This window comes from Chiloscyllium punctatum, chromosome 32 (genome assembly GCF_047496795.1).
Source record: "Chiloscyllium punctatum isolate Juve2018m chromosome 32, sChiPun1.3, whole genome shotgun sequence".
NCBI lineage: Eukaryota > Metazoa > Chordata > Chondrichthyes > Orectolobiformes > Hemiscylliidae > Chiloscyllium > Chiloscyllium punctatum.
In genome coordinates this window covers 9,533,727-9,558,516 of record NC_092770.1, presented here as the reverse complement: position 1 = coordinate 9,558,516, position 24,790 = coordinate 9,533,727, and the positions used below count along the sequence as shown (strand labels likewise).

At 41.8% G+C, this 24,790-nt stretch overlaps 1 protein-coding gene across 1 annotated transcript in view; it reads right to left on the bottom strand.

The window, feature by feature from the left end:
• The window catches only part of acss3 (acyl-CoA synthetase short chain family member 3), a 67,289-nt gene extending 42,714 nt beyond the window's left edge, over positions 1–24,575 (bottom strand). Inside the window, exons 1-5 of the mRNA XM_072551625.1 lie at positions 23,863–24,575; positions 9,649–9,793; positions 5,681–5,869; positions 3,520–3,654; positions 770–910 (exon numbers count right to left, since the gene is read on the bottom strand). Of these exons, the coding sequence (XP_072407726.1) occupies positions 770–910; positions 3,520–3,654; positions 5,681–5,869; positions 9,649–9,793; positions 23,863–24,191 (939 nt within the window). The 5' untranslated portion in view covers positions 24,192–24,575. The remainder of the gene's footprint in view (positions 1–769; positions 911–3,519; positions 3,655–5,680; positions 5,870–9,648; positions 9,794–23,862) is intronic.
• Between the last annotated feature and the right edge of the window lie 215 nt (positions 24,576–24,790).

The following is a 24,790-nucleotide window of genomic DNA, read 5'->3' as shown; positions in this document are numbered from 1 at the left end:
TACACATACCAAGCTTGTTACTATGTAGGGATTTTGGACAGTGTTGAACAACCTGCTAATGCTTGTCTTGTTCTCAAGGAACATTACCAAATAACATGTGACATTGGCCGCCTGGCACATACTGGGAGATATTACGGTAGATGGCCAGTGGCTTAGTCAAAGCTATAGGATTTAAGGTGATTCTTGAAGAAAGAAAGGTAGCTAGATTGACATGATTTGAAGACGCTGGTGTTGGACTGGGGTGGACAAAGTTAAAAATCACACAACACCAGGTTATAGTCCAACAGGTTTATCTGGAAGCACTAGTTTTCAGAGCACCTGATGAAGGAGCGGTGCTCAGAAAGCGAGTGCTTCCAAACAAACCAGTTGGACTACAACCTGGTGTTGTGCGATTTTTAACTAGTTAGATAGAATCATTTAAAGTAAGGAATTTGAGAGTTTAGGCCCAAAACTGCAGAAGATACAGCCAATGATGGTCAGTATAAAGACAGCATAAATACCCAAGGGTTGCAAGGCTGAAGGAGGCTTGAAAATCATTAAGTAGTTTTAAAATCTAGGCATTACGCAACCAGTTGCCAATGTAGGTCAGCGAGTTTAGGGGTGAACAGTGGATAAGAGGTGGTGCCAGTGGGGAAATGGGCAGCAGAAGCAGCGATGTGTAGTTCTCTCCAGGACAGGACCCACATTAAATTCTGGCCACTGTAACTACAAGCCCATTTTGTTCAAACGTTCACGGTCCAAATCAAGTTAGGAGTGTGCAGTTTCTTACCTTTGGTAACCCTGTTGTCCCTGATGTATAGAGAATATACAAAGGATGGTCAGAAGATACCGGGACACAGTCATGAGGTTGAGCAGCAGAAAGCTCTTCGTCCCAATCTAATTCATGGCCAGATGTCAAATGAACTCTCTCCTAAGACATCATTCAGAGATACACAATCAGAAATACAATGATTAATGTATAATGATCAACTTTTTTTTGTTCTGTCAAATTGTATGTTATCTTTTAATGAAGTCACACAAATGCTTCTGACCTCTCCCCCATATAAAAATAATAGAAACATAGAAAAAATACAGCGCAGTACAGGCCCTTTGGCCCTCGATGTTGTGCCAATCCAAGCCCACCTAACCTACACTAGCCCACTATCCTCCACATGCCTATCCAATGCCCGTTTAAATGCCCATAAAGAGGGAGAGTCCACCACTGCTACTGGCAGGGCATTCCATGAACTCACGACTCGCTGAGTAAAGAATCTACCCCTAACATCTGTCCTATACCTACCACCCCTTAATTTAAAGCTATGCCCCCTCGTAATAGCTGACTCCATACGTGGAAAAAGATTCTCATGGTCAACCCTATCTAAACCCCTAATCATCTTGTACACCTCTATCAAGTCACCCCTAAACCTTCTTTTCTCCAATGAAAACAGCCCCAAGTGCCTCAGCCTTTCCTCATGCGATCTTCCTACCAATCAGGCAACATCCTGGTAAACCTCTTCTGCACCCGTTCCAGTGCCTCCACATCCTTCCTATAGTATGGCGACTAAAACTGCACAAAATACTCCAGATGCGGCCGCACCAGAGTCTTATACAACTGCAACATGACCTCAGGACTCCGGAACTCAATTCCTCTACCAATAAAAGCCAGTACGCCATATGCCTTCTTCACCGCACTATTTACCTGGGTGGCAACTTTCAGAGATCTGTGTACATGGACACCAAGATCCCTCTGCTCATCCACACTACCAAGTATCCGACCATTAGCCCAGTACCCCATCTTTTTGTTACTCATACCAAAGTGAATCACCTCACCCTTACCCACATTGAACTCCATTTGCCACCTTTCTGCCCAGCTCTGCAGCTTATCTATATCCCGCTGTAACCTGACACATCCTTCCTCACTGTCAACAACTCCACCCACTTTTGTATCATCCGCAAACTTGCTCACCCAACCTTCTCGCCCCTCCTCCAGGTCATTCATAAAAATGACAAACAGCAATGGTCCCAAAACAGATCCTTGCGGAACACCGCTAGTAACTGCAAATCTTGATGTATTTGAATCGTGCAGTTGATGTAATTGATATGATCGTGATTATTTGCATTGTGTTTGAATTCTATGCAAACAAGAACCTTTTAAAACTTAAAAATTTTATTTTGTTCAATTTTATTTAGATTCATTAGTAAATAGAATTCTAATACATAAGCTCATTATCAGTCAGATAAACATCTGGTCTAAAATACCCAACCCCAAATGAATGTTGTAGCAGTTAAATATTCCACTTCCCACATATGCAAGAAAATCCCTCAAGTGAGTTTGTTAATATCAACAACAATACAAATGTAATCATATAACATTTTAACACAAAATCACAACCTTTCAAAACATTTCACACAATGTATGTAATATCAATATCAAGGAGAGCCCGTTTGTGCTGTGAATTAGCACCCACTCATGTGGGATCAAGATTGCATTAATTAATTTATTTCTAACTTACATAGCCTCAGGAATTAACAGAAACCTGTTCTCTCTGCAATGCTCACTACTGTCCCCAGCCTCTCCATCACACACCTCTGCCACCATCCCACATTCAGGTGAACTCTAAACTAGGTCATCGAGGTGAAAGTACTCTATGCTGAATTACCCCCATCTCATTATGGTTAAACGAGCATCTCATAATGAACAGTGTCAAATCAAAAATATTCATTGCAAAACTGCTCAATGGTTCAATAAGTAGCTGTGCCATACGCACCAGAAAAACATTAAGCTTGAACTTTGAGGTGTCTGTAATTAGATGAGCTCAGGTAGTAATAGGGGAGAGGTCCAGACCAAAGCTCTAGGGACAAGGGTTCAAATCCCACCACCGCTGCTGGTGGTACTTAAATTTAAAGTGTCAAAGTTTATCAGTGACATTTCTAAAAACCCATTTGATTCACAAATGGCCTTTAGGGAGGGTAATCCCATTCCTGATGAAGGGCTTCTACCCAAAACGTCGATTTTCCTGCTCCTCGGATGCTGCCTGACCTGCTGTGCTTTTCCAGCACCACTCTAATCTTGACTCTGATCTCCAGCATCTGCAGTCCTCACTTTCACCTAATTGATTTTAACCTTACTGTGAATCCTTATCCAGACTGCCTGAAATAGCTTAACAAGCCACGCAGTTCAAGGTCAATAGACGCACAGATGGACATTAAATGCTGGCCTTGCAACCTACATTCACTTCCCACAAAAGAATGAAAACAAAATCTGCACTTTTATGATTTTGGAGGAATAATTTGTAATAGTTTCCACTTCCATTTTCTATTCGACAATCAACTTCAGAATCAGGTGCATTGACATTAACAGGACAGTTGCAATAACAGCCTGCAGTTTTAATAACACAGAAACTGGCCTAAGATACTTCATAGAAGTGTTAGCAAAAACATGGATGCTGAGGAATAGGTAATTATAAGAGGGATGACCAGTAGCTCAGTTGAAGATATGAATCTTATGTCAAAATGCCATTCATTTGATTTGGCACTCACCATGTTAGGTCGATTGTATATTATGACTTTATCTGGCTTGTGTTGAGCAATGTTCAAAGCTTTTTCCAGCAAGGGTATATATTCTACTCTTCTCCCTGGCTCAATACCAAATGATGATGTCACAATCAGTTTTGGCTAAAGTATAAGAAAATAAATGGAAGTGTATTGAAAAAAATATAAACTTTTATTTTTTATTTTGCCATGGAAAGCATGGCTAATAAGTCCAAAATGTTTATGTAGTTAACATACAACAATGATGTCACTGCTCGATACTGTAGCACATTAAATCGACAGAAATAAATGGATTGGAAGTAGATAACTGATACACTGAAACATTGTTTTGGAAGTTTTATAATTATCCTGTTATTGTACTGAACCTGAAAATGTGTTGCTGGAAAAGCGCAGCAGGGCAGGCAGCATCCAAGGAACAGGAGAATCAACGTTTCGGGCATAAGCCCTTCTTCACCTTGACCTCCTTCCCTGAAGAAGGGCTTATGCCCGAAACGTCGATTCTCCTGTTCCTTGGATGCTGCCTGACCTGCTGCGCTTCTCCAGCAACACATTTTCAGCTCTGATCTCCAGCATCTGCAGTCCTCACTTTCTCCTCGAAGATTGTACTGAACCTGCCAATTACTGCAACATGCCATTTATTAGTCATTCAAGACATTAATTTCATTTACTTTGCAATGAAAAGTCTTTTACATTTAACTAGTTTAGTAAATTACACCATTTATTCTGTCTAGAGATAGGAAATGTCAAAAAAACAAGCAAGAGACACATAAATATTGAGTTGCACATGAGAATGTTAATACTTAACAATTTATTGCTTGTGGAATCTTTTCTAAAACATCTGATGATTTATAAATTTTAAACCAATTACTATTTATGACAACACTATGGAATATACACCAAAAAACAAAAATAATAAACTGCAGGGAAATGTATTCCTCAATCTTAACTTCAAAACATTATGAGAGATGGTAGCAAACAGTTACAATATTGTTCCACATTAATATATTGGATTTCTTGTCTTGGTTTTTGTAACATATACAAATTGATCTTGGAGACGAACATTCCAAGGGATTTAACTCAGGAACGTATCCAGACTTTTCTCACTACTTTATACAAAGCATGGAAAGGAGAATGTAAACAAAGGCAGAAACACAAAATGGCCAGGTCTGACTATGATGCCTCATGTGATTGCATAGTGGTAGCCTTTATAAAAGTTAATGCTTAGGAAACGAACCACTGAACAGAATCATATACAAAGAATTAATACCAACAGGAGGGGGTGAAGAGAAATCTGACAAGAGAGATAGACACAAGAAATTTCCACGTTTTTTCCTTTGTAATCAACATTTGTGAAACACTGAATTTTGAAACTTTAATCAAGATTGGTCAGATTACATGGAACTGTTTCCAAAAGTTACTAGAGGTAATGAGGAAATCGAGGCTAAGAACAGATAGAAACAGGAAATTTGGAGCTTGGGGCCACAGCAACTGCAGACGTGGCCACAAACGATGGAATAATAAATAGGAATGTATGAATGCAGAAGAGGAGGTCAAAGAACTAAACTAGGGATTAAAATGATACAAATAATAACACTGAAATGAGACACTATGATACAGAAATTTATGATACCTAATGTATTCAAACTCATACTTTCAGAAATCCAAAAAGGATTATATTTTTATTATATTCCCTACAGTGTGGAAACAGGCCCTTCGGCCCAAATAGTCCATGCAACCTACCCAGACCCACTCCCCTACATTTACCCCGACTAATCCACCTAACACAACGGGCAATTTAACATGGCCAATTCACCTAACCTGCACATCTTTGGACTGTGGGAGGAAACCAGAGCACCCAGAGGAAACCCATGCAGACATGGGGAGAATATGCAAACTCCACACAGACAGTCGCCTGAGGCTGGAATCGAACCTGGGACCCTGGTACTGTGAGGCAGCAGTGCTAACTCAGCTGAGCCATCGTGCCTGATTTCAATTCAACAGTCTTTTCTTTTCGTCTAAAGAATGAACATTACAGCATTGCAGCTGTCCTAGATCCAAATTTTATCCCATATTTGAATCTACCATTTGCTTATACTGGAATTCATTTTGTAGGAGTATGATTTTCCATATTGGTTCTTCTTAATTTTACCTTCGCATGGTTAATACGAGTAGACAGCTCCTTTGATGCGAAGCCACCAAATATCAAACTGTGTATTGCTCCAATTCTAGCACAAGCCAACATTGTGTATATCGCTTGTGGAATCATTGGCATATAAATGGCAATACGATCACCCTTTTTGACTCCATGTTGTACCAGGACAGCAGCCAAACGCGAAACCTATAACATTTCAAAACAATATACGATACCAACAATTACTTTCAGTGAAAAATGGCAGTTGCACTGATGTAAGAAAATACCATTAAATGTTTATTCTTACTTTATAAAACAGGCATTTGGTATGCCTGCCTTTCATGATCATTGCATCGAGTGTTGGAGTTGGGAAGTCATGTACAGGGCATTGGTTAGGCCACTATTGGAATACTGCATTTAATTCTGGTCTCCCTGCTATAGGAAGGATATTGTGAAACTTGAAAGGGTTTATAAAAGATTTACAAGGATGTTGCTAGGGTTGCAGGGTTTGAGCTCTAGGGAGAGGTCGAAACATTTTGGGACAAATTTCCCTGGAGGGTCTGAGACTGAGAAGTATGGATGGGGTGAAAAGCCAAGGTCTTTTCCCCAGAGTGGGGGAAGTCCAAAACTAGAAGGAGATAGGTTTAAGGTGAGAGGAGAAAGATTTAAAAGGGACCTCAGGGGAAACTTTTTTCATGCAGAGGGTGGTGCATGAATGGAATGAGCTGCCAGAGTAGGTGGTGGATGTTGGTACACTAACATTGTTTAAAGACATCTGGATGGGTATATGAATAGCAAGGGTTTTGAGGGACATGGGCCAAATGCTGGCAAATGGGACTAGATTAGGTTAGGATATCTAATCAGTATGAATGAGTTGGACCAAAGGGTCTGTTTCTGTGCTGTACGACGCTATGACTCTAGTGGTAATCAAGTTAACATTTACTATATTTTCCAGTTTTAGCATAAGAAATTGAACAATTGTGCAAAGGTATAACATCTCATCACATTTCTATGCCCAAACACAGCAATAAATATTTAAGTGATATACATTCAAAATCAAAAGGCTCATATATATTTTTGTCCTTGTTTCTGATCCGCTATTAATTTCTTCAGGATTTCCAGCAAGCTAACCTCATTTCTACTGTAATTATGGAGGCAAAGTAATTATTCAACATGTCTGCTATTTCCCAATAGATTTGACAATATCCCACTTTCAGTCTTTAGTGGGCCAACATTATTTCTGACGACATCCTTTCCCTTTACGTAACAATAATGTTTTCTTATTGATTTTGTTGTCCCTTGCAAGCTTCCTTCACCTTTGTACCTTTCCCATTCAGCAGAATCTGTGCAGCTTTTTACAGTTTTGTAAGCCCCTTCTCTTAATTGTATGCTGTCCCATATATCATTTGTTTTCCATGGCTTTTTTCCTACGGATTTCTTTTCCTGCTTGAGGTATTTGTATTGGCTTTTGTGTTGGTTTAAATGATTCTTTAAACATCCTCCACTGTTCTTCAGTTGTTTTTCCCTATTTGCAGATTTTCCCAGTTTAAGTTCAAAATTCACTTCCTAAGGTACTCATATGGAACAGCAGAGCATTACGATTGAAAAATTAGCAGCAGAAATGGCAGATGATTATGAGCTGGTTCATAAATTAAACTGTGGCTTCCAACATCAACTTCAATTTGAGAATCAGAAATTGGGGAAAAGAAAAATCCTCAGGTGATAAGTGAAAACTCCATTTGCCTCCTCTCAGCCCAGCTCTGCAGCTTATCTATGTCTCGCTGTAACCTACAACATCCTTCGTCACTATCCACAACTCTACTGACCTTAGTGTCATCCACAAATTTACTAATCCACCCTTCTATGCCCTTATGCAGGTCATTTATATAAATGACAAACAACAGTGGACCCAAAAACAGATTCTTGCGGTGCCCCATTAGTAACTGAACTTCAGGTGAATATTTCCCATCAACCTCCACCCTCTGTCTTCTTTCAGCTAGCCAATTTCTGATCCAAACTGCTAAATCACCCTCAATCCCATGCCTCCATATTTTGTGCAATACTCTATCTTGGGGAACTTTATCAAGCAACTTATTGAAATCCATATATACCACATCAACCGCTTTTTCCTCATCCACCTATTTGGTTACCTTCTCAAATAACTCAATAAGGTTTGTGAGGCATGACCTACCCTTCACAAAACTTGTTAACTATCCCTAATCAACTTATTCATCACTAGATGATTGTAAATCCTCTCTCCTATAACCCATTCTAACACTTTACCCACAACTGAAGTGAGGCTCACTGGTCTATAATTTCCACTCTACTCCCCTTCTTGAACAAGAGAACAATATTTACTATCCTCCAGTCTTCTAGCACCATTCCTGTAGACAATGACAACATAAAGATCAAAGCCAAAGGCTCAACAATCGCCTCCCTGGCTTCCCATGGAACCCTAGGATGAATCTCATCTGGCCATGGGGATTTATGTATTGTTACACTTTCCAGAGTTGCTAACACCTCCTCCTTATGCACCTCAATCTCATCTTGTCCAGTACCTATACCTCAGTATTCCTCAACCACATTGTCTTTTTCTAGTGTGAATACTGACGAAAAATATTCATTTAGCACTTATCCTATCTCCTCTAACTCCATGCACAACTTCCCACTACTATGCTTGATTGACCCTAATCTTACTCTAGTCATTTGTTTATTCCTGATAATAGCTATAGAAAGCCTTAGGGCTCTCCTTGATCCTATCCGCCAATGACTTCTCATGTCTCCTCCCGGCTCTTCTTAGCTCTCTTTTTAGGTCTCTCCTGGCCACTTGTAACTCTCAAGCAACGTAACTGAGCCATCACATCTCATCCTAACATAAGCCTTCTTTTTCCTCTTGACAAGAGATTCAACTTCCTTAGTAAACCAACATTCCTGTACTCGATAACTTCCTCCCTGCCTGACAGGTATACACTTATCAAGGAACCACAGTAGCTGGTCCTTGAATAAGCTCCACATTTCTATTATGCCCATTCCCTGCAGTTTCCTTCCCTATCCTATGCATCCGAAATATTGCCTAATTGCATCGTAATTTCCTTTCCCCCTGTGGTATATACCTATCCCTTTCCATCACTACAGTAAACCTAACCAAATTGTGGTCACTATCACCAAAGTGCTCACCTACCTCCAAATCTAACACCTGGCCCGGTTCATTACCCAATACCAAATCTAATGTGGCCTCGCCCCTTGTTGGCCTGTCTATACACTGTGTCAGGAAACCCATATTGGACAAAAACTGACCCATCTAAAGTACTTGAACTATAGTATTCCCAGTCAATATTTGGAAAGTTAAAGGCCCCCAAAACAACTACCCTGTCACTATGTTGTAACGAGAATGTGCTACTTGTTATATCATAGTGGAGAACCGAGTTCAGATGCTTCTGAATTGGAAATTCCTCAAATTAAATTGGATAATGAGGAAGTTCTCAAAAATTTGGATAAATTATTTTCCAGAGGAAAATCGAAATTACCTGAAAGAGTTGTTACAATCACGGGCAGATATGTAAGAATAAGCTGGGAGAAATATTCAAGGCAGGCTCAACATAGTACAGAATGATTTATATAAACAATAAATGAGCTCCATTCTCATCAATGTCCTATATCTTTTCAATTACATGGACACAGAGGGAACACAGACAATTATAGCAATTTAAGGGACGAGTTTACTTCAAGAGTATCTCATCTCAGCAAAGCCAACACTCCTCCTTATCGAGTGAGCATACTTATATGGTTTTGCTCTTTTCAAAGTAGTACCAAAGACTAAAAGTCGTATGTTCAACTAAGGATCTTTAAATTGTTTACAGAATAGCACAAGTGGTCAACTACCTTCTTCAAAATAGTATTAGTATGAGGTCTGTCTTGAAGGAACCTTGAGGCAAACTTCAAAAGACAATCACAATAGCATCATGGTACAATATATTCTGTATTACCTTTTCCAGGGCTTCTTTGTAGGTAATTATCTCTTTGGTGTCAGTAACAGGACTGTCATAAATGATGGCAATTTGATCTCCCAGTCCATTTTCAACATGGCGATCTAATGCATTGTAGCATACATTTATTTCACCATCAACAAACCTGGAACATATAGCAGAAACACAGGATTTTGTTCACTTTCACATAAGTTGCATATAATAAATGACTGGGAGGTGTTCCATCATAGTCTTGACAGTGAAATGCTACAGTTAATGTTTGTGTTTTTATACTTAGGACAATATCTGCCACTGCTTGAGTGGAATGAATGGAAAATACAACTGTGGCATTTACCCTGTGAGACATCTTCGTCACTCCTTCCAGCTCCCATTATTTACCTGCTTTTGGACACTCCAGCTCCTACATAAAAGGCCACTGGACAGTGGTAAGGTTTTGCAAGTTTTGCATTGCTGTATCCCAACATAGTGAATTTGGAGGACATCGTACCATAACCAGGGTCCCAAGCTCTGTTAACCCTCTGTCTGCACTTCAGCCAGCAGGTCTCCCTAATGATGTGTCGTCAGGTGCAGTCCTACAGCACAGCACCAATGAGAGGTGTGAACTCCTCCTTACATACTGCAAGATTTTATCTTGAGTCTTGATGTTAATGTTTGACATACTCTCATATCACTCCACAGAAAAAAATTAAGCTCGCAAGAGTGTTTTTAGATTGGAGGCCCCTAGTGCACAGCTGAAGGTGCCACTAAGCTTGTCATTTGACCAGTAAATTTCATTTGTTCTTCAGACACATAACGTGCTTCACCAACACAATTACCTCTTGAAACTCACTGACACAACCAGTGCCTATTTCAGAGAATGCCAGAGTGGACAACATAAGGAATTCAGAATGGCTTAACTAAATTGAGGCATTAGACTGGGATATGTTGCTACCTCCACTTCAAGCACAAAACTTTATAAGTATCATAAAAAGTTGAGTATTTTATAATTCATGCAGGATAACATCTCTTAAAACATGACTGCATATACCAAGAATCTCAGTGAGTGTTATAATGAACCACTGTCATCTCACCTCATGCATGGGGAGGGTATGCAAGTGACTGAGGAAATAAGAAACAAATTTATTGGACACTATATGTGAGCTTGAAGGATGCTTACACCTCCTTGTAATGTCCAAGAACACAATGGCCCTGTTCTCACAAGGTGCCACAGGTTACAGCTTTGTATTCTCTTTTCTGACTTTCAATTATTTTGCATACTTTTCTCCTACAAGTAACAAGGAAAACGAGATAAGTTGGAAAAAAAAAGAGGTGTGCCATCTCAGTGACCAAGCCAACAGCTAACATCTGGAAATTTCTAAGCATGAACCATTTAGAGATATCCGCCATGGCACCATAATTAGTAAGCAGCTGCTGGTTTACTGGGCCAGTGAATGAAAACATTAATACAGGAACGATGATACATTAAAAAGAAATGAAATGCAATAACACGCCTCTGACATGGAAAAATCACTCCAAGAATCTTCACAGGAGGCAAAGGCAAAATGGCACTGAATTAAAGCAGAAAAGGAAGTGACCAAAGGTTTGGTCAATGGAGTTGATACTAAGGGCAGTAGGTGCATAAACAGTGGGGTTTACAAACAGACTTCCAGTACATAAAGCTTACATAGCTAAAAACAGAGCCACCATTGAAGAATGAATGAAATGCCTTTATTGTCACTTAACAATAAAAAAAAGTTAAAAAAAATCACACAGCACCAGGTTATATCCAACAAGCTTATTTGGAAGCACTCGCTTTTGGAGCACTGGTCTATCATCAGGTGGTGTTGTGTGATGGGGTATGGGGTAAAATGATCTCTTTAAGCTATATATTGTTTTGATTTGGAGGTGCTGGTATTGGACTGGGGTGTACAAAGTTTAAGAAATCACACACCACCACCTGATGACAGACCAGCGCTCCAAATGCGAGTGCTTCCAAATAAACCTGTTGGACTATAACCTGGTATTGTGTGATTTTTAACTTTTTTTATTATTGTTACCCCATACTAGGGTAAGATGAAATGAATATAACACCAGAAACCGAAATCAGAGGAGCAGAAAGCTTCAGGGAGAGAGATTGGAGGGCTGGAGGAGATTTAAACACAACAGGGGCGGCACGGTGGCTCAGTGGTTAGCACTGCTGCCTCACAGCACCAGAGACCCAGGTTCATTTCCCGCCTCAGGCAACTGTCTGTGTGGAGTTTGCACATTCTCCCCGTGTCTGTGTGGGTTTCCTCCGGGTGCTCCAGGTTCCTCCCACAATCCAAAAATGTGCAGGTTAAGTGAATTGGCCATGCTAAATTGCCAGTAGTGTTAGGTGAAGGGTTAAATGTAGGGGTCTTGGTGGGTTGCTCTTCAGAGGGCCGAAGGGCCTGTTTCCACAGTGTAAGTAATCTAATCTAAAAGAAATAATATTTGGTTAAGTGGCCCAAAATTGAACCTTCTGAATTGTCCCACAGCTGAAGAAACTGGACCTGACAGGAAATTGGCCAAACTAAACAGCAGCTTTTTGCTCCAGAGAACAGTGGAATCCAAAATCAAAGAGGTCACACAGGTTGAGGGGGAACAAGTCACAACAAGCCCAAGGATTGTGTTTTGGAGAATTTTCAATCATACTTGACTTCTGGCCAGTGGCTGAGGCCTTGCACTTTACACCTCCCCAGCAAGGCAACTCTGAGCACAACTTGTAGGTTTTTGCATTTCTTGGTCATCTCGTCCACAGCTCAATGATACTAAGGAGATAAAATTGATGTTAATGTGCCTAAGCCCCAAAATTTATTCGACCTTACCCAGCCCTCAGAATATGGGAGGAAGGGAGCTCGGGTCATGAAAACGACAATCCCATCTGCTATAGGATACCATGGGGGGACCTCATGAAGGGTGTAATTCAGTGTAGGCAGTGAAAAGGGAGCGCACCATGCAACCACATTTGCCAGGGGCCCATGGAGAAGTTCATAGGAGCCTTCAGTAACCTAGCTCAGATTGCACTGACACTATCAAAGATGTTAAATTGGATGCAAATGCTTGTCTCACATATCACTACGACAGCAAGGATTGCCTACAAACATTTTGATCCTACAAAAAACACCCACACAAGAGGACTGGGTGAAAAGGAGGTTGGTCTGGGATTGGGAGAAAGAGATTCATGAATCAGAGCAGCCTAAATCAGGCAAGGGAAAAATGCACTCAGAAAATCCTCAAACCCCATGTGAAGGGACAAATGGGTAACCAAAACAAGGGAATTTATTGAAGTCATCCACCTAATCTAAAAACCTCCACATGCCATACCATGGTGAGAGATAGAGTTCAGCAGCAGAGTACCCAGGCAGTTAGCGCCACCACAGAAACCAGGCTCAAAACCCCAGTCCATGCTGCTGGAAGGACCGGAGCAACAAACATTTCATTTGTTAGGGGAGACCACACAGTCAAAGTTAGTGGAGGAAATCCTACGTCTAACTCCTTGTAGCCCTGGTTGGATACACTTGCCAAAGCGTAACAGTGCCACGCCTCTCCTTAGTGGGTGCAATTGTCTGATTTCCACAAATACGGAGACACCACTCAAGGAGAAGAGAAGAGATGTTAGAAAAACATTGCCGGGCTGTGACGTTAGCAGACTTTAGATCCTTAGCAGATTGAAATTAACAGCAGACCAGATTTTTAAATCAGACTGCAGCGGGGTTGCAGAAAATGTTTAATTAAACCTTTGTTCAAGAGTATAAAAATTTTAGTCATGTGACAAGTTCACTAAGGACATCATTTTAGGTAAGGGGACAACTTCTCTGCCTTCATCAAAAACTCATTACATGTATTAATGTAATGTATAAAAGATAGTTATTATGTTGTTGACACTGCTTCAGGCATAAGACATTGTGATAGCTTCCTGTTTATCTGAACCTGAAATGGAGACATATTGACTGTATCTCATTTGGGCTAGTCATCAATCTACATTCTCCAAATTATTTGTTATCCCTAGGTCTTGCCCATTTCTTCTTTTGAAAGATATTGATGGTCGATTCAAGTCAAACAGCACATTTCAGCTCAAAACTGAAGTGTTACTTTTTCACAGTTCTTAGGAGGAGGAAAGTGTGGGTTACTCAAATAAGAACAACTCAAGTGCCCGATCCCAACTACAGAGGTGTAATTCTGTTAAGTTTGAGGTTGCTTTAGATATTATTTGGAGTCTAGCCGTTCTTGTCAATTCATAAGTAATGTGAGAGTCTGGATGGCTCCTGCAATGATTAGTATTGAATTGGAAATGACAGCCTTCCATCTCACAAAATAATGGTTTGTGCTGCTCCAGTCAGCTCTTGGGTCACATCACCTGGTGAAGCTCAGGAATTCCACTCAGGCATGGTGAGAAGACTGTGGGCTGAGAAGATGCATGATTCAGTGGCCTCTGTTTAATCTGGGCTCACTGGTCAGCCAGCAGGGTTCTTCATTTCTTCTCACCTCTTTCAACGCCTTTCCAAAGAGTTAACCTCCAGGAATCAGTGTTATTGCAGTCAATCTCCCAGTTAGTAGGGACAATGCCCATCATTTTCATTTCATGCAGAGTGGCAACGATGTGTACCATTTTTTTAAAAAATGCACTCCAGTGAAACAATATTTCTTCAATTGCACCTTCCAAGTTCCGACCCATGTCATTTCAAAAGTCAAGGGTAGCTAATGCATGGAAATGCTATCACCACATACATGTAATATTTCATGCCAACTTGACCTGGACCAATTTCACCATTCATTGTCTAGCATTGGTTCAAATTCTTGGAACTCCCTTCCTAACAGTACTGTGGGTGTATCTATAATAATAAGACAACAATGGTTCAAAGTGGCAGCTCACTACCATCTTCTCAAGACTACTGAGACGCAAACAATAAACGCTGGCATCCAGACTGTGAGACCCAAATCTCATGAAAATTTTTTTTGTTTTTAAAATGTCCTTGTTACTCAAAGTGTGAATGCCCAGAAGACTGTGACCCAGTGGCCAGTTCACTTTACAGAAGGTATTTGGTATATGGCCTATCATTCACATGGCATTTGCAACGATGGGTCACATTCATTATTGGCTTTACAATGAGTATACTTTGATGGAATTAACACATACCACCTCAAATGTAGGGAGATGCACCCAAGAGGTGATAGATCAGCCATGATCTTATTGAATGATGAAGCAGATTTGAGGGGCTACTCCTGCTCCTATTCTTATGGTCTTCTAGAGGTATATTCAAGACAAAGGTGAAAAGTGTTCAACCTTTTTTTCCCTGCCTACCGTATGTTCTCTGTGTCTCACCACTGTCATAGTATGCTGAGGATGCAGGATTAACAGACTCACAGTTTGTGTTACCTGTCATGCTCCTGTTCCACACACACTCACACAGCTTGGTCAGAGACATTGCAAAAGTTGCAACAGTTATGTTGATTTTATCATCAAAGTCTGATTACTGGTAAATGTGGAGTCTCGATGTGTGAAGCGAACAACTAGCTGCAGCATCACTTTGTCAATGATGATAGATGGTAATATAGGTGAAAGTGAGGACTGCAGATGCTGGAGACCAGAGTTGAAATATGTGGTGCTAGAAAAACACAGCAGGCCAGGCAGCATCCAAGGAGCAGGAGAATCAACGTTTCGGGCATAAGCCCTTCTTCAGGAAGATGGTAATATCGCAACACATATTGACATTGCCTGGAAAGAGTTTGGTTTCAGGAAGACAATGAGAGAGTTGTCTATTTGTTACTGAAAGATTCTTGGTATGGAATGCTCGCGTGAATCATCAGCATAGACTAACTCTTAGTCTATGCTGAGGACTTGGCTCACCTTTGCCTTGGATCTCAGATGAGCAAGGCTGAACAGTTCTATCAGTTCTGGTACACTAGACAGCTGACAGCAGTAATGCAACAAATATGCCAAAGAATGTCACAACCCAATATTCTGATGTTGCCCCATTTTGGCTAATTGTACCCATCATGTTGCCCCTAAAAAACGAGATCACAATGACCAGCTTCAGCGAACAACCAACATTTTCCAGCTCCTTAAACAGACCCTCCCTCTGCTCATGTGCTCTAATGCATTGGAGAGATCAGTAAAGATAATATGTAGTGATCATCTTTGTTGCAGCATTCATTCATGATTGAAAAGATCATGTCAAGTGTGGATTTTCTCCTTCTGAAACCACACTGGGATTTGAGAGGGATACATTTCGTCAGGATCTGTGGTTGATAAGGTCAACACAAACACTTTTTCCATGATGCCAGTTGGGAGATTTCTCAACAGTTGTTGCAATTTCTGAGTTGTCTTTAGTCTTGTATAGTGCCATTATCTTAGTATAATTCACATCCAAAAGCACTGCCCTCTCCATATAGGAGTGGGACGGAATAATTTGCGCAGGTCATGCAGAAACGCCAGTATCATTGCTTGATAAGCTGATAAGTGTAACAGCGTTACCTAAAACTTTGTCCAAAGAAAGTGGGTTGACAGCTTTAAATTCCTATCCTGTGGGTTCAATATACAGCTATGCAATATCTGGAAGGCTTTCTGCGCTGACTACAGCTACCTTGATGAGTGGTCTCATTACAATTCAGTTCAAATTCCAGTTCCATCCAACTCTCCAACTCTATTCAGCAGTCAGCAACGATCTCACTGCCTTTGTTTGCTAACAAACCAATTTTCTTTGCTGAGGTGACCTGCTACCTTTTTGATCCATCTGAACCCTAGAATTCCCTGTGCTTAAGAATAACTGAATGTTCTGCTCATTGATGTATTATCTAGCAGACGGTTGACCTTTACTTTGCCTAGTTTTTATTGCAAAATATATTTCATTTACTTCTGCGATCTGTGTGGGAATGCCACTGATATTTCTTCAATTGAATCAGGTGACTGTTGCTTTTAATCTCGGTAGACAGCACAGTATTTCCACTGTGAATGAAAAAGCTCCACAGGTTTGCATGCAATATCAGGGATGATGTGTCTTGCAGTAGTTGTATGCATTAAGAATACTGTTTAATTTCATGTATGTTGATTACGATCAGGTGTATCTACTGCAAATGCCCTAATCTTGGGTGTTTGCAGAACACTGTGTGATATGGGTTGTTCTGAAAGACGTTAGCTCCACAAAGCTCATGGTAGCAGCAAAGCTATAGTAGGCTACTTCCATTCTCATTTAGCTTACAAGGATGATCACAACTCATGGTGTGCACCTATTGTTGTCTTGAAATCCCCTGTAGGTGAAGATGTTCCGACTTTAGGATTCTGCTAATAGTTAGGATTAATCACTGCAGGACTGATTTTTACCTTTGTAATGTGGCAAAACTTTGGAGAATAGATATTTACATGATTAATAGACCCTGTTTGTAAAAGGAGGCAACTGGAGGGAACACATTCTGAACTGGTTGTGGGGGATTCTATCATTAACAGTAGCAAGTTGCTGTAGCTGTATGATGTGGGAGCTGGCTGATCCCATTATGAACGGCAGTGACCACATCTGCAGCAAGTGTTGGTTGCTGGAAGAACTCCGGCTCAGAGTTGATGATCTGGAATCTGAGCTTCAAACACTGCGGCACATCCGGGAGGGGGAGAGTTACCTGGACACTTTGTTTCAGGAGGCAGTCACACCTGGGAGATTAAGTAATTCACATTCAGCTAGTGATCAGGCTCATCAGAGTGTGACTGTAAGTGAGGCAGGTAGGGGGAACCTGAGTTCAGGAGTGGAGGAGCCTCAGCCCTTAACCTTGTCCAACAGGTACAAGATTCTTGCTCCCTGTTCGGATGAGGAAAAGAGCTCTGGACAGGATGAGCCAACTGACCAAGGCACCATGATGCAGAAGGCCATTCAAGAGGGGGGGAGTTAATAGACAAGTAGTTCTCATAGGGGATTCAATAATTAGGGGGACAGATCAGGAGTCTCGCATGGTGTGTTGCCTGCCTGGTGCCAGGGTGCGGGACATCTCCAACCGGCTTGAAAGGATATTGGAGCGGGAGGGAGAGGATCCAGTTGTTGTGGTCCACGTTGGTACTAACAACATAGGCAAGACTAGGGTGGAGGACCTATTTGGGGATTACGAGGCACTAGGCAGGAAATTGAAGCACAGGTCCTCAAGGGTCATAATCTCTGGATTACTGCCCGAGCCACGTGCCAATTGGCATAGGGATAAGAAAATTAGGCAAGTAAACACGTGGCTAAGGGATTGTTGTGGGAAAGAGGGATTCCACTTCATGGGGCATTGGCATCAGTTTTGGAACAGGGGGGCTCTGTACCGTTGGGACGGTCTCCACCTGAACCGATCAGGTACCAATGTTCTAGCGAAGAGGATAAATAGGGTGGTCAGTAGGACTTTAAACTTCTGAGTTGGGGGGAAAGGAAAGTGAAAGTGACAGGGAGTATGGCGTTAAATGGAAAGACAAGCAGCAGGATAGCATGTGTCCAGGCGGATTTAAAATTGAGGCAGACTGGGAATGCAGAAAAAAGCAAGGATAACTTAGGACATCATATGACTTCCAATATCTCTAATGATAAGAAAGTTAGCATTAAGGCGCTTTACCTGAATGCTCGTAGCATTCATAATAAAACAGATGAACTAATGGCACAGATCATAGTGAATGATTATGATGTGGTAGGCATCACATAGACTTGGTTACAGGGGGGTCAGGACTGGCAGTTAAACTTCCAAGGATTTTCAACTTATCGAAAAGACAGGGAGGTCAGCAGAGGGGGTGGGGTTGCCTTGTTAATTAAGAACAATATTAAATCTATGGCACTGAATGACATAGCGTCAGATGATGTGGAGTCTGTGTGGGTGGAATTGAGGAACCACAAAGGCAAAAAAACCATAACTGGAGTTGTGTACAGACCTCCTAACAGTGGTCAGGACCAGGGACACAACATGTACCGGGAAATAGAGAAGGCATGTCAGAAAGGCAAGGTCACAGTGATCATGGGAGACTTCAATATGCAGGTGGACTGGGTAAATAATGTTGCTAGTGGATCCAAAGAAAGGGAATTCATGGAATGCTTACAGGATGGCTTTTTGGAACAGCTTGTCATGGAGCCCACAAGGGAGCAGGCTATTCTGGACCTAGTGCTTTGCAATGAACCAGACTTAATAAAAGATCTTAAAGTAAGGGAACCCTTAGGAAGCAGCGATCATAATATGGTAGAGTTCAGTCTGGAGTTTGAAAGAGAGAAGGCAAAATCGGATGTAATGGTGTTACAGTTAAATAAAGGTAATTATGAGGGCATGAGAGAGGACTGACAAAAATAGACTGGAAGCAGAGGCTTGCGGGGAAGACAGTAGAGCAAAAATGGCAGGAGTTTGTGGGTATAATTAAGGACACTGTACAGAGGTTCATCCCCAAGAAAAGAAAGATTACCCAGGGAGGGATTAGACAGCCATGGCTGACAAAGGAAGTCAGGAAATGTTTTAAAGAAAAAGAGAGATCCTATAAAGTGGCCAACAGCAGTGGGAAATCAGAAGATTGGGAAGGCTACAAAAACAAACAGAGGATAACAAAGAGAGTAATAAGAAAGGAGAGGATCAAATATGAAGGTAGGCTAGCCATTAATATTAGAAACGATAGTAAAAGTTTCTTTCAATACATAAGAAACAAACGACAGAATAAAGTAGACATTGGGCCACTTCAAACTGATGCTGGAAGCCTAGTGATGGGAGATAAGGAAATAGCAGGAGAACTTAACAAGTACTTTGCGTCAGTTTTCACAGTGGAAGACAGGAGTAATATCCCAACAATTAAAGGGAGTCAGGAGGCTGAGTTGAGTATGGTTGTCATTACAAAAGAGAAAGTGCTAGAAAAGCTAAAAAGTCTTAAAATTGATAAATCTCCTGGTCTCGATGGGATACATCCTAGAGTTCTGAGAGAGGTGGCTGAGGAAATAGCGGAGGCATTGGTTGAGATCTTTCAAGAGTCACTGGAGTCAGGGAAAGTCCCGGATGATTGGAAGATCACGGCTGTAACCCCATTGTTCAAGAAAGGATCAAGACAAAAGATGGAAAATTATAGGCCAATTAGCCTAACCTCGGTTGTTGGTAAAATTCTAGAATCCATCATTAAGGATGAGGTTTCTAAATTCTTAGAAGAGCAGAGTCTGATTAGAACAAGTCAACATGGATTTACTAAGGGGAGGTCATGCCTGACAAACCTGTTGGTATTCTTTGAAGAGGTGACAAGTAGGTTAGACCAGGGAAACCCAGTGGATGTGGTCTATCTAGACTTCCAAAAGGCTTTTGATAAGGTGCCACACGGGAGGCTGCTGAGCAAGGTGAGGGCCCATGATGTTCGAGGTGAGCTACTGGGATGGATTGAGGATTGGCTGTCTGACAGAAGGCAGAGAGTTGGGATAAAAGGTTCTTTTTCAGAATGGCAGCCGGTGACGAGCGGTGTCCCGCAGGGTTCAGTGTTGGGGCCACAGCTGTTCGCATTATATATTAATGATCTGGATGAAGGGACTGGGGGCATTGATGATACGAAGATAGGTGGACAGGCAGGTAGTACTGAGGAAGTGGGAAGGCTGCAGAAGGATCTAGACAGTTTGGGAGAGTGGTCCAGAAATGGCTGATGGAATTCAACGTGAACAAATGCGAGGTCTTGCACTTTGGCAAAAAGAATAAAAGCACAGACTACTTTCTAAACAGAGAGAAAATTCGTAAAGCCAAAGTACAAAGGGATCTGGGAGTGTTAGTCGAGGATTCTCTAAAGGTCAACATGCAGGTTGAGACTGTGATTAAGAAAGCGAATGCAATGTTGTCACTTATCTCAAGAGGGTTGGAATATAAAAACACCATTGTGCTACTGAGACTTTATAAAGCTCTGGTTAGGCCCCATTTGGAGTACTGTGTCCAGTTTTGGTCCCCACACCTCAGGAAGGACATACTGGTACTGGAATGTGTCCAGCGGAGATTCACACGGATGATCCCTGGAATGGTAGGTCTAACATATGAGGAACGGCTGAGGATCCTGGGATTGTATTCATTGGAGTTTAGAAGATTAAGGGGAGACTTAATAGAGACGTACAAGATAATACATGGCTTGGAAAGAGTGGATGCTAGGAAATTGTTTCTGTTAGGTGAGGAGACTAGGACCCGTGGACACAGCCTTAGAATTAGAGGGGGTAAATTCAGAACAGAAATGCGGAGACATTTCTTCAGCCAGAGAGTGGTGGGCCTGTGGAATTCATTGCTGCAGAGTGCAGTGGAGGCCGGGACGCTAAATGTCTTCAAGGCAGAGATTGATAGATTCTTGTTGTCTCGGGGAATTAAGGGCTACGGGGAGAATGCGGACAAGTGGAGTTGAAGTGCCCAGCAGCCATGATTGAATGGCGGAGTGAACTCGATGGGCCGAATGGCCTTACTTCCACTCCTATGTCTTATGGTCTTAAGTTCCTGAGCACAAACGCTGCACCTTTCTCACAGTTTTCCTCTGAAAGCTATCAGATGAATAAATAATGTTATTACTTTCAGTGGTACCTTCTCATTGAGCCTGGTCTCTCATAAGAAAGCTATATCACTGTTTAGCCTATCAAATTCCATGATGATCATACCTCTCCTGTGTGCAATACTGAGCAGCTGTTGCCTGTCATTCCTATGTGCATGATCTTGACCTTTCAGCTTGAATCCTCAAGAGTTGGCACCTTTCTTTGTATGTCTGATGTAGTGGAATCCATCCACTTGTGTAAGATATTCTAGGGTCCTGACACCCACTGAGGCAGGTAAATTATGGAGGGTCAGCATCCGACCCTAGTCGTGGTTGACCAGTGAGACGAGAATCCTTCCCACAGCCAGAAAGAGCCCATAGTGCCTGTAACTACTGTCTTCTGTGCTGAGCTAATACTGAAGGGTTATATCTGAAACGTCAACTTCTCCACCTCCTGATGCAGCCTGGCTTGCTGTGTTCTTCCCGCCTCCTGCTTGCCTACTTTGGATTTTAGTATTTGCAGTTTTTTTGTCTTGTGTTAATAATACTTTGCAGCAAGAGTGGACTAAAATCTCAAACATGGGCAAATCTGTGAAGACTCTGGGTTACTCAAACATCAAGGTCCCTATCTCGACCTCACTGGTTAAGTCCAAAGAAATGCATATTATTATACTTGGCACAGGATGTACTGGAAAAGTAACATATTTAGACATCAGTCCATCTTTGGGCTCCACTGTAGATTTTTGTTTGTCACAGTCTCTTAGCCTTCAACTTGTTCAGCTATCCACAAGACAGTAGGTCTATTTCATACAAACTTAGAATCATATAGTTCCGAATGGCCCTTTGGCCCATTGAGTCTGTACTGCCAAAATACACTAAATCTACACTGGTCCCACTTTCCAATCCTCGGCCCATAGTTTTGAATATGATGACAAAATGTCAGGGTATGTTAGAAGGCCATGACAAAATCTGTCCTAACATTTTTAGACATTCACAGAGTTTGATTCATAATTGCCAGTGCATGCACACATGACAGGGGCTCATATGTTTGTAGGCCAAACCTCCTCTGAATTTTGAAGGTTCAGTCAGTCAGACATGTGACACCACAAGGGGGCAGAGCTGATCAGTTGTTACTGAAGAAGCTGTGTACTAACAGGGAAAGATTTATACAACTAGCTTTTTTTCCCCTATTGCTGTGAGCCAGTGGTGCAGGCTGAAAATAAGAAGCCAACAAGCACATAAAGGGGGATAATATAGCAATTCTCTTCATCCACGACCCTGCTGGACATAATTATACAAAGGCAGACAGGAAGTGCAACTGTGCATTCTGAATTGGACATGAATGAGCTGATATTTATGGTGAGGAATCTAGCAGGTGGAGTAAGAGAGTAGTAATAGCTTTCAGGAAACCCGGAAGTGCAGCTACCTCAATGGAAATTTAACCATAAAACCTTTAAAACATGATGGCCTCTACTTCCCAGCAGCCAGACTGATGGCCTGGCTGTCAAACAGGTAAGTCTGTACTTTGCAGCCATCTGAAGGTACTGCTGAGTGAAGCCTGACTTGGTAAATGCTGCATGTCTGCAGACAATCGCTGACATGTATTACAAGTAAATTTACAGTTATCCAAGTACAATCAAAGAATCCATGACTAATCTACTGACCCAGACTGTGCACTGAAGAAAAGTTGACAGTAAATGCAGCTGCCCACAAAGCACGAGTGATTTCTGCACCATGGTTCTCCCTATTTTTTACGAGCAGGGGGCACCAAGTTAAGAGAAATGGTTTGAAACAGCAGCAATGATGTTGCTCAACTTAACCAGCAAGTATTTCATTATTTTAAATAGCAAAATAAATCATTAGGATTGGATCAAGTTAGAAGCTAAAATAACAAAAAGTGTTATATTTATGTTATTATCGTGGCAAAATCTGACATTGTAAAATAGAAAATTCACTTTTAAGATCAAGGGGAGTGTTCAACTGTAATTATGAAGCTGGTACATTGTTAAGTATACACTTACATGTCACTCAACAAAGTACAATGTTTTCAAGGCTTTTTACAGGGAGACTAATTGCAATATGAGTGGAAACAGTCATTAATTCAACTGATTTCCATTGAGTGAAGAACTGGGAATCCTTAACAGCCTTGGAAAAAGCATAGAACCAGTGACAGCAACTTTGGATTTTCAGCTTTATTATTCCACATTTGTATAGATTCTAGTTGTATATGGAGTGGTGTCGGTAACAGTCATTACCACAACAAAATGTGAACCAATGGACGAGTTGCAATTGCACTACACCTGCTCAATGTGCTCAGAGTTAGGTTTCTGAGGCAAGAATGTGTTACTGACAAAATCAAATCAATCAGCTAATACCGTTACAAGAATGGAAGGAAGTGCTGTATGATTTGTTTAGAGCAGAGATTTGTTAAGCCCATGAAAGGTTCTACCAGACAATGTAGAATCTCGAACAGGTTTAAAAAGGAAGGCATGCACTTGGAAACAGAGAAAAAAAAATGCATTGGAATATGGGGAAAGGGCGTCATGAAACCAATGGACCTGCCGGCCTTGCATTTCTAGGAATGCAAATTTCGATGTCAAAGTTAATTGGACACCCCTTTGAAGACCTTCTTACACATTGCGGATCATTCCTCGGGTGGATCAACTCTGCCGAATTCACTCCAGTTTGTCACGGTTCTGGAAATACTATCCTTAACCAAACTGTGGATGTGAAGTACAGTGTGGAAACTTTTCACCTACCAGCGGGCAAAAGGTGGATTTGAAAATTCCAGCGCCTTTTGCCATGGTTTGAACCATGAGATCTCTTGGGCACACTGGCTCCAGAACTCCTCGGGCTCCCCGACAGATTTGCGAAACGCAGTCTCGTAACTTGTCCGGGAATCGGCGGGGCGGCGAAACCCTCGCCGGATCTGGGCGTTTTGGAGCCGCCGGTGAGCTGTCCCGAAGTCCACCGTCAGCCCAGGGTCCGCGGTCCCTCCCCGGGGACTCTGACCATTCCTGCAAACTGCACGACTCACCGGAGCCAGGTCCACTGCGACCCTCCACCGCCTCGCCAAACACAGCCGCATCTTCTCCAAACTTTACCCCCAACACACCCCGAGGATGAGAAGTTTCACCCCGAGTTCAGGCTCCCAAAAAAAGCGCTGCCGTCTCCTTTCACACGTTTGCGTGATAACCGCCCCCAGCGACAAGAAAAGGAAGCGAAACATCACCGTGGATCTCCAGCGAGACCAGTGCAACTTTTGTCAGGATGAAGCAGAAACTGAATGCACACAGGTGTAACTCTGAGCATATGCGCCAAACTTCAGGATCTCGAGCATTAAACGACTGCACAACCTACCACCTGGCCACAGCCAGCACTTGGACTGAACCCTGCGAGCAAAGGTGTTAATATTTTATACAAAAAGGTCTCCTATAGCCCCAAATCGTGTTGTAGTCCGAATCTCATGAAGAGCAGAAAAACCAGACAGCAGAGGTTTTGAAAGCTTTGAACCAGATATCAATGTTACTTATAACATCAGAATTCAGATGGAGAGGGATACTATTATAACAGGTCCAACAGGTTTATCTGGAAGCACTAGCTTTCAAAGTGCTGCTCCTTCATCAGGTGGTTGTGGATTATAAGATCATAAGCCACATCAACTGCTGTGTGCTTTATGAGTTAGCA